The 11,351-nt window shown below is 38.6% G+C and overlaps 1 protein-coding gene across 1 annotated transcript in view; it reads right to left on the bottom strand.

Moving 5' to 3' along the window:
• Positions 1–11,351, bottom strand: part of CERKL (CERK like autophagy regulator) — a 105,124-nt gene that overhangs the window by 55,787 nt on the left and 37,986 nt on the right. The window contains exon 2 of the mRNA XM_031036266.2: positions 9,150–9,392. Coding sequence (XP_030892126.1) covers positions 9,150–9,392 — 243 coding nt within the window. The remainder of the gene's footprint in view (positions 1–9,149; positions 9,393–11,351) is intronic.

The following is an 11,351-nucleotide window of genomic DNA, read 5'->3' as shown; positions in this document are numbered from 1 at the left end:
TTTTTTTTTTTTTAAAGATTTTATTTATTTATTCATGAGAGACAGAGAGAGAGAGAGAGGCCGAGGGAGAAGCAGGCTCCCAAGGAGCAGGGACCCTGATGCGGGACTCGATCCCAGGACCCTGGGATCATGACCTGAGCCGAAGGCAGACGCTTAACCATCTGAGCCACCCAGGCGCCCAACAGCATGAAAACTTTACGTAACATATTACTGGAAATATTTAAAGAAATCCTTATTTAGCCTTTGAATATAATCACATGGTAAATTGTGACAAAGCGTACCTAAGTGTTTTCTCCAGAGAAGGAATTTAGTTACACAAAAGGAACAGGCAAAAGGACTTTTATCTAGCACAAGAATTTGAAATATATCAGAAATAACTTGAGAATATACCTCTTAACCCTGTTCTCAAGATACTCTGTCAATGATTGCAGCAGGGATTAACTTTCTTCTATAAAATACCAATTAGTTGTTTTAAGATATAATTATCATCAATTACATGCAAAAACATACTCCTCCCTTAGGATAAAAGTGCTACAGAGGCCAGTAAGAAGCTCTTGGGAAGATGGTCCTGTGTCACTCATGCCAAGTACAAACAACATTATCAGCATCTTTAGAACTAATTCTAACTTGCCTTCAGCTGAAGGAGTAATGGTTATGAATTAGAGCTGATGCTAGTAAGAAAGAAACTTCAGGGGGCAAGAGAAACTTGGTATGTTTCTGTCGGTCTTTACCAGGCTCTTGTAAACCAATCCCAAGGTCAGAATCTTGGAAAATAAGTGATAATCTTCTATGGCTCAGGAATAGGTATTGGCTAACCTTTAAGAATATTTAACACAGCAGGAATAAGAAATACCTATAATTAGTCCCTGCAAAGATACCTTTGTAAGTGTGGAGTACAGAGTTTTACATATGTTCATTAAACCAAACTTTTGTTCAGATCTTTGACATCTGTGGTTTTTGGCCCTGACAACACATTAAAACCTCAAAGACCTTAAGAACACTAACGCTTGATCCACTGAGACCAGTTTAATCAGAACCTCTGAATTCTCAGAATAGGGAAGAGCCAAGTCCTAAGGAGAATGAATTTTGTTAAAAATGAAATTCATATATATATGCCATAGCAAAAATGTTATCTTTTTCAATTGTACCCTATTCTTTTATGTTTTTATATTTTTCTTTTTTTTTTTTTTTTTTTTTTTTTTTAGAGTGGGGAGGGCAGGGGGAGAGAGAGAATCTTAAGCAGGTTCCATACCGGGTGTGGATCCAACACAGGGCCCAATCTCACAACCGTGAGAGATCATGACCTGAGTCAAAAATCAAGAGTCAGACACTGGGGCGCCTGGGTGGGTCAGTTGGTTAAGCATCTGCCTTCAGCTCAGGTCATGATCCTGGAGTCCCGGGATCAAGCCCCGAGTTGGGCTCCCTGCTCACTGGGGAGCCTGCTTCTCCCTCTCCCTCTGCTGCTTCCCCTGTCTGTGCTCTCTCTCTCTGTGTCAAATAAATAAAATCTTAAAAAAAAAAAAAAAAAAAGAGTTGGATGCTTAACTGACTGAGCCACCCAGATGCCCCTAATATTTTTTTTAATCTTTTTTAATGTACTTACTTCATATTCTCTGCTTATTCTAGCATGTGAAGTTCTTGGCGAGCGGGGGTCTACTGCTCGAGTTTGTTATGCCTGGGTACTCTCGTTCACAGTGATTTTTTTTTTTTACACTACTATTCGCTGGAATGAAACAATGGCTCAAAAATGTCAAACTGATTCAAGATAAACAGTATTTTTTACTGTACATTAAGCAAATTTTGCATGAGCCCAATGTTTCCATACATTTATGTTTTCAGTTAGAAATCTGATGAAATTGGAGTTTGGTTCAAAAAGATTTTTTTAATATGTTAATATCCTTTGAAGAGCTAAGTAGTATGACTAATCATTAAGAATTTAATAGAAACTAGGTTAATTTCACTGTTTTTCTCTGAAGGTCCAGCTAGAAAGCAAAAAGTTCAAGAAAGAGAAAAAATTCCCAAACTTTGAAGTAAACTTTTTTAACCCAATTTCAGTCTTTGATTCGATAAAATATATTTTCCCTATCTGCAAACTGATTTGTAAGCAATATATAAAGTTATAGAAAGGAAAAATACATTAAAGTGTATATTTAATAAGTAAGTTTTACTGAAAAGAATAAAATTACATGGACAGTCTCTGAGAGTTCCAAAACTACGGTTGCCATAGTGAGTGTATATTCTGGTAGCTCAAAGACATCAGGTCTCTGTGTGCCCAGCAGTCAGCAAAACAGACATGAACGACAGGTTAAAAATGCTATGAGGTTATCATCCCCAAGGATGACTGAATCAGAGATTTCCCAGTGCTTTAGTTTTGGAAGCTTTCTTCAAACAAAGCCTTATTCAGTCCCACTAAATATAAAACATATAAATTAGGAGCTACACTTGCCCAAGGTGAGTGATAGGTGCAGGTGGACTCCCATCCAGGAGGCAAGTCCTGGATAATAGGGTGGTAACCCTCCAGAGCTCAGTTTGAAACCACTACAGGAAGCAGACATCATATGACTTTTGTTGAACAGAGTACTTCCAGTGGGACTGGACTTTGATATTTACATACAAATAAATTGATACATATTTAATCAGCATCTATATAATTTTAATATATATTGATAGTAAAAACATATTCAAGACTGACAGGCATAATCTTGATGTCCTACTCAACTGGTCATAAAACAGTCTTAAATTACATTTTTAGTGCTTCACAAGAGAAACTATCCATATTTCAGACATAATGCCTTTGCAGAAAATAACTTATCCCTAAGGAGACAAGTGTTGCCAATTCAAATAGCGCACAATGAAATGTCTGAAGCTATCATACATTTGATATATAACCGCTTATTTTTAAATAATCATTATGTTGATCTTCAGTTTATTTTTCCTTATAAGTACATCATTTGGCAGCATATCCAAGTAAAACTTCCTATCATTCTGTTCTCCTCTTAAGAAAAATTCTGCCTGATTCATGATAATATAATGGATATAGCTTGGAATAAAAAAAAAAATTTCACCATAATTTTCTTACACAAGAGAACATGAATATTAAACAAAATCTATGTTTTAGGAAGCCCTGGCTATTGCTATCAAAGAGAGCATCCTTTGAAGACCAACATTATTATCCCATAGGAAACAAATTTGACATTTGGGGGAAACTAGGGAAAATCACTCTTCTTAGGAATAAAAAACAAGCATTTAAGTAATTTTTCCATTTTCTCTATTTTTCATAGCTGAAAACTGAGGGACGCTGTTGAAATAGAGAGCAGGCTGTTACGTTACAAGGGCAAAATGTACTCAATTAAATATGGCTTACTGGGACGCCTGGGTGGCTCAGTCAGTTAAGCGTCTGTCTTCGGCTCAGGTCATGATCCCAGGGTCCTGGGATCGAGTCCCACATCGGGCTCCTTGCTCAGCAAGGAGCCTGCTTCTCCCTCTGCCTGCCTCTCCCTCTCTCTCTCTGATAAATAAATAAAATCTTAAAAAAATATGGCTTATTTATATTTGCTTACTTCATGAAATTAGCACTTAGAAATGGAATGGAAAAATATAAGATCAGAAGTAACCCCCAACCAGATATGTGCTAAAAATGCCTCTGTTATTTGTCTCTGGGTAACTATTAAATATTACAAGTAAATTAGCAAAACCTAAATATAACAACAAAATTCAATGGTCTTATTTTAGAGTTTTTTTTATTTATTATTTTTTTTAATATTTTATTTATTTATTTGACAGAGAGAGAGAGAGCACAAGCAGGGGGAGCGGCAGGCAGAGGGAGAGGGAGAAGCAGGCTTCCCGCTGAGCAGGGAGCCCGATGCAGGTCTCGATCCCAGGACCCTGGGACCATGACCTGAGCCGAAGGCAGCCGCTAACTGGCTGAGCCAGCCAGGTGCTCCTTGTTTTTGTTTTTTAGACCATGACTTCTGTTTTGTTGTTCTGGCTTTTGTCTTCTCTGCCTTTTTTTTTTTTTTCTTTAGAGAGAGAGAGAGCACGCATGAGCCAGGCAGAGGTGGGGTGGGGGGGTGGCACAGGGAGACAGAGAATCTTAAGCAGGCTCCACACACAGCCAGAGCCCAACTGGGGGCTCAACTCAAGACCCCGAGATCATGACCTGAACCAAAATCAAGAGTCAGATGCTTAACCAGTTGAGTCACCCAGGCTCCCCTTCTCTATTTTAATATATGAGTATCACCCAAGATTCTGTATTTAGCCCTTTTTTTTTTTTTTATAACTCCTTACTACTTCTTACAAGCTTTCATCGTGCCCATCACATCAACTCTTCTTTCCTCCTCATGTATTCCTCTCAAAACACCAGCCTACTAAACATCTCCAACAGGATATTGTAATATATCCCAAATGTGTCTTGAACAGAACATCTTTCCTTCAAATCAACCAGTGTTCTGATTTCATTGTTCTCTTTAGGACACTACATTCTCCAAGTTACTTGGTCATGAGACTTCAGAATTTTTTTTTTTTTTTTTAATCTTTTTCCTTACTTCTTCAGCTTTCTGCTAAGTCCTCCACTGGAGATGAACCAGTTCACTCCTCTAAACTCGTTCAGTTCTGAGTGTCCCTGAACATCACCTGAGGGGTACTTTGTTTTATTCTTTTTTGTAGGGTACCTGTCAGAAAGCCTATGAATATGGGGGTACCTGGGTGGCTCAGTCAGTTAAGTGGCTCACTCTTGATTTTGGCTCAGGTCATGATCTCAGAATCATGGGATTCAGCCCAGCATCAGACTCCGTGCTGGGCGTGGAGCCTACTTAAGATTCTCTCTCCCTCTGCCCCTTCTTTCTCTCTCTCCCTTCCTCCAAAAAAAAAAAAAAAGCCCATGAATATGCTTTAAAGTATAGGTTATAGTTTCTAAAGAAAAGGTTGGCTCTGGGTCCAGAGAACCTTGTAATTCACCATTTCCAGGAAACCCAAATATGCAGAGTCTGGGTCACACCCTAATTGAATAAAAATTAACATGGCCAGTGTACACACATTCTATATTTAAAGGTTGTGCATGTTTATCTTTGTATCACAGGTATAAAAAAGGCAGAAAAAAACAATTACTTTCACCATAGTAACTATATGTTAGGCTTATCAGTGACGATACACTAGCCTTATTCAATTGTGTTTTTTAAGATTTTAATTTCTGAATCAATGATCAATGGTGATGCTCCCTATTGGTCTGTTCATATTTTCCTCTCTGTCTCCCAGAGCAAGAGTGCTCTACACAGGCATATATCTCATTTATTTTTGTATTCCCAGCAATTAACACGGGGCCTGATACAAAATGTGTGTTGGATGAATTAACCTAATATTGCCTATTAGTCAATAAAGTTACGGTGACTTCTCTATTACTAAGAATTAAAAAAGATACTGTGCTTAACTGTGTTTTAAAAAACTGAAATGTAAGAGGACTTATTTTCAAATAAAAATTGAAAGTTTTAAGACTCCCTTTTTATAAATATAAATGTAAATATAAATATAAACTTTAATCTGGTCACTTTTTGTCTAGGTCTTAAAACTTCAGATATTTGGGAGTTGCCTTTTTCTTCCTTCTAGTGTTGCCTATTTGTTCTTTCCTCAAAAATTCATCACATCTTGGTGCCTGGGTGGCTCAGTCATTAAGCGTCTGCCTTCTGCTCAGGTCATGATCCCAGGGTCCTGGGATCGAGCCCCTCATTGGGCTCCCTGCTCAGAGGGAAGCCTGCTTCTCCCTCTCCCACTCCCCCCGCTTGTGTTCTCCCTCTTGCTTTGTCTCCCTCTGTCAAATAAATAAAATCTTTAAAAAAAATTTCATCACATCTGTTTCATTGCTCCAGTTCAAAATATAAGTATGAATATTTGAAAATAATTCTTAATATCCAAATATACTATAATTCTAATTGTAAGATGAATTAGACTAAAGGAAAAACCAGCTGAGGCTTTTCATTTTTTCTTCACATTTATCTTCACAGAAAAAAAAAAGGGGGTGGGGGGGAGATGTAGAAGACTGGCAGGAAAAAAATTCCACTTGCTGATTAAAGACATCATTCAAAATAAATCCATACAAAAATGTATTTTTTTAAATCTGATTTTGCCACAGAACCAGTTAAAAGCAAGGTTTGGGAACTTAAAATAGTGATGTCTAACATTCCAACATAAGTCATTTATATTTTTATGATGTACATTTCTATGTATTGCCCTCTTCTACCCCCAGCTTAAACTTAAGTCAAGTCTCGTGCAAACACAAATTCCTTGGGTAGGGATTTTTAAAAAAACTGGAAATCAGCAATCACCATCTGCCAATCCTGATGCAGTGTAGCAGGGAATAGGGACAGTGAGTGTGAGACGGGAGGATAATCCAAAATAGACTCAACTCTGCAAATCAGAGCCGGAGAGGACCAGGAAGAACAATCACCCTCATTCCCTCAAGAAAGACACAGGCCCCCCATCCACTTCTGGAATGAGGCTTGAGCCAACTGTGCTGGTCTCTCAGTTGATAGGCACTTTAAAAAAAATAAAAAATAAAAAAAAAATAAAGATTTTATTTATTTGTTTGACAGAGAGAGAGACAGCGAGAGAGGGAACACAAGCAAGGGGAGTGTGAGAGGCAGAAGCAGACTTCCCGCGGAGCAGGGAGCCCGACACGGGACTCGATCCCAGAACTCTAGGATCATGACCTGAGCTGAAGGCAGACGCTCAACAACTGAGCCACCCAGGCGCCCCATCAGTTGATAGGCACTTTAATGAACACACATGGATTTGCAAGCATAAAAAATATATATCTCTCAAGAAAAATGTTCTAAAACTGTAACCTTAAAAAGGAAATGTTGGTATAATATAAAGTTTGGTAGAGAGATTTGGAGTTGTAACCATGCATTTGTATATAATGAAATCGACACAGGAATGTCTCTGTAGGGCATGGAGATGAGGAGGAATTGGCTCCTCCTACAAGACCTGCTAAGGCCACTTGGGGGCAAAGTCATTCATTCAGACCATCTTGGTTGGGTTCCTTTATTAGAGGATTTCAACCCTGTTTTGTTTGTTTGCATTGGTTGATTTCAACTGTCAGTCTTTTTGTTTGAATCAGAAAAATCACTGTCCTGCAGGAAACTTGCCAGAGAATATGACCTCATATATTTCACAATCTCCAACTCTTATCAAAATCATTTTTTTTGGTTTTTTCCAACTCTTCTCAAAATCAAAGTTACAAAAAGTAACATTCCCTGAAGATTACATCCTAAAAGGTACATAAATTTATTCATCTCTGTAATTTTCCTAGATTTTAATCCTAGACCAAACCAAAACATCATTCATTAAGCTGGAAAAATATTTGGGCAATGTTTTGTGTGTGTGTGTGTGTGTGTGTGTGTGTGTGTGTGTGTGTGTGTGTGTGTACATGTGGTCTGTTTTGTTTCAATAAGCCCCTCTACTCCTACAAAATTGCTTTTACTAAATTGAGCTTTCTTGTGATGTCCTCTGGCTTATTATTGGTTTTATGGGTGAGATACATGCAGCAAGTTGCCTCTTAGGTCACTCTGCCAGCCCTTCATAAGCCCCATGGGAGAAAATTTTCTCAGACCCTCAGTAAAAGGAAGAGCTTTGCCTCTCCTAATCAAATGGCTTTCTTATTTTATAGACCATGAGTCTCATGAGTACCTCCTGCCCAAAGAAATTTAATTCTACTGAACTTACTAATTTTTTCATTTTCACTTAAACTTTTTAGAATCTCTTCTCACATGAATTTAAAATAAAACACTATAAAAAACCCACTGTTAAAGTGGAATGCTTTTAGTTAAATATATATATTCACTGTTTCCAGAGACATGAACTCTACTATGGCCTCTGTCGTTTCCTGTCTTCTTAAAAGAATCAGCTCGCCTTGAAGGTCCCAGGGGAGCTAACAAGGAAGCATGGGTTACTTAGTAACAGGGTCTCCTAGTTTTAATATGTCACTTCAGCTCCTGTCTATGGGCATAACCTTATCAGTTGGTTGCCCTTGGCCAGCTTGGGCCCTCAGTCTTCTTGATCAATGATGCCTGGCCTGCAACTTTCTAATATCATCACGTGGCTGCTCTTCATCTGGCACCCTGCTCTGCCCTGTGTCACCTTACACCAAACTGCACCATCAACTACACCAGCTGCCTCTACTCTGATCCATCTGGCAAACAGAAAGAAATGGGCTGAAAGGAAACAAGATTTACAAATGTATGAGAAAAAAAAAAAAAGTCAATCCTGAAACTCAGTTGATTATATTTTAACTAGATATGTTCTAGAAATCTAAATTGCATATTTGTATTCATGCATTTTATTTAGTATGTAAAATATAAATGTCATTTAGAAATTTCAGATACACTAAATTCACTATAATATTTTTAGTACATATATTCTCTGTCCTCTGGATATTAACCTTTAGAAAAATCAACCCTTATAGACTGTTGTCCTCAAGCCACCCAGTACATATACACACTTACCATCAGTACATATGTGGAAGGAAAATAATTCTAATAGAAGCTCAAGAGACAGGAATAGAAAAATAAGTATGCTTTCAAAAACAATTCATCTGAACTAAATTACTTAAGAACTGTGTTATTTCAGATTATCAAAGCTTCTTCATGGAAGTGGTCATTCAAAAGAATTACTGCCCAACTCATTCTAAGAGCCTAGCTTTAGCCTGATACCAAAAGCCAGATAAAAGATACAAGGAAAAAAAAGAAAAAAAAAAAACAACAGAAAAACTACACACCAACATTGCTTATGAATATTGATATAAAAACCCTCAAGAAAATATTAGCAAACCAGGTTCAGTAACATATTAAAAGGATTATATACCATGATCAAGTAGGATTTATTTCTGGAATGCAAGGATGGCTCAACATACCAGAATCAATGTAATACACCACATCAACAGAATGAAGGGGAAAAAAATATGATCATCACACCTATGTAGAAAAAGCAGATACCAAATTCAATTTTCATGATAAAAACACTCAGCGAACTAGGAAAAAAAAGAAACTATTTTCACATAATCAAGGATTGTTGTACTCATAAATAGAGTATCATGTTCAGATTAATAACCTACAGCAAGTAAACTAGACTCAGTAAAAATTCCCATGAAGAGTACTTACCTGCCAAAATTTTCTTGAATTGTTTAAACCATACGTCACAGTGGTCTTCACTTAAATTAATAAGATCAAGCGTAGAATCTTTTAATTTATTTTGGTCCTTTTTCAAACAAATGAAGAGTGTGATACCTAATAAAGTACCATTTCCCTGCTGCTTAGCAGAATAACGTCGTTTCAGTTTGACAGAGAATATGTCCTTGACTTCAATAAATTCTTCTTTACATTGAACATCATACTTGGAGTCACCTGAAAAAAAATTAAGTTTTCCAGTCAAAATCACTGTGTCCATTTCTTCTATGTATCAATAACAAAAAGTGAAAACCCACAAGATCTGTATCATGTTTAATTTTACTGATTGTGTTTTGTGTCAATCCCTGTGTGAGTGGGGGAGGGAAGAAAAGAAAAACTGGGTCTATTTTCCCAAGAATGAAAAAAGAGAAAATGGCATTGAGTCCCTGTCACATTGATGTCCCAGGACATTCAAAACCTGAAGATATTCAACAGAAGAATTTCAAGAACTTAAACAAAGCAACATTTCAATAATAGTAAATTAGCATTATGCAAGATGCTCCTTGGCCCTCATTGGGACAGGAAAAAATAATGGGAAGAAGACAATTCCCTAACAGAAGTGAGTTTATAACAATTATGAAAGGCAAAGTGTAAGGAAAAGGATACATACATTCCAGGTAAAGTAAAACATGTAAAAAGGAAGCAGAGTAAGATTCCTATACGAAACACTGTGAATCCCTGCCAGTCTAGAAAGATCGATCCACCTGAATGTTACCACAGTCAGATTATATTTTAGAGTGCCATGAAATTTTACTGGCTATGTTTAACCACAGGTCAGAAAACGTGTTTTGTGGTAAAAGACCATTTCAATGGACTCTCAAAGTTGGCGTGTTTTATACTTTTCAAGAGTACTTCTAAAATTTCTACCCTGGCCAACACAGAATCACAGGGACTGGTTAACTCTCTGCCTGAAATAACTAAAATGGTGTGCAGGATACATGAAACATGGAGGTAGCCCAGGCCAGTGGTCCCTGAGAGAGGGCAAACACAGGTACCCCAGGAGCGCCCCAGGCTACTGCCTACAGAGGGTTTCCAGGCCACCGTGTAAGTAGGGAGCCCTGGTGGAGTCTGGTTGTCTCTGTGGGTGAAGCAGGAAGGAAGAGTCCAGGAAAGCCACAATGACTGAGTTCACTAGGCCAATTACTGGAGAGGAGAAAACTGCAGGGAAGTGAATTCTGCAGAGGTCCCCCTTGAATCTTCAGCTGAGTATATATGGCATATGTGAGAGGCCAGGGAGAGAGAACTACCCTAAGGACTAAAGAAAACAATGCTTTACACAGCAAAATTCACAATCTCTTTCCTTCAATCAAAAATCACTCAATCAAAAAAGCAGGGCACCTGGGTGGCTCAGTCGGTTAAGCATCTGCCTTTGGCACAGGTCATGTTCTCGGAGTCCTGGGATGGAGCCCTACATGGAGGCCTGCTTCTCCCTCTCCCTCGGCCCCTCCCTCCCCCACCCCCAGCTCGTGCTTTCTCTCTCTCAAATAAATAAATAATTTTTAAAAAATCACAATGTATGCATGGGGTGCCTGGGTGGCTCAGTCGGTTGAGCATCCAGCTATTTCAGCTCAGGTTATGATCTCCTGGGTCATGAGATGGAGCCCCATGTCAAGGTCTGCACTCAGCAGGGAGTCTGCTTGCTGATTCTCTCCCTCTGCCCCCCTCCACTTGCACTCGCGCCCTCTCTCAAATACATCTTAAAAAAAAAAAAAATCATAATGCATGTAAGAAAGCAGGAAAAAAATGACCCATGGTAAGAGAAGAAAAAGTCAATAGAAGCCGATGCAGAGAGAATCGCAGGGCAGAGCAGCCACACAAGGCCCTCCCTCAGCTCCCCTAGTCCTTTCTCAGACACGTTCTTTTCCATTGGAGCAAGGACTTCAGGTGTCTAAGCAAGGTGCTTCCCTGCATTCTCAGAGTGGGCCTCTCCCAACCATTCTGCAAACTATGCCCGAATGTTCCTAAAGCACACAGACCATGGAAAAAGAAACAAGCCCTTTTCTCAGTGTTCTGGTGGTGGGATAAGGTGAACCCCAAGTCAGTTTGTTGGGCTTGACATTTCCTTAGAAAGCTCAGGCTTCAAGTCTGTGTATGGTGCACTTCCGCTGTCACCCAGGGACATATGGCCAGGGTCCG

The sequence above is a fragment of the Leptonychotes weddellii genome, chromosome 3 (genome assembly GCF_054177405.1).
Source record: "Leptonychotes weddellii isolate Sample4059 chromosome 3, ASM5417740v2, whole genome shotgun sequence".
Classification (NCBI taxonomy): Eukaryota; Metazoa; Chordata; class Mammalia; order Carnivora; family Phocidae; genus Leptonychotes; species Leptonychotes weddellii.
The sequence above is the reverse complement of the archived record's forward strand: the minus strand, read 5'-3'. Positions and strand labels throughout refer to the sequence as shown.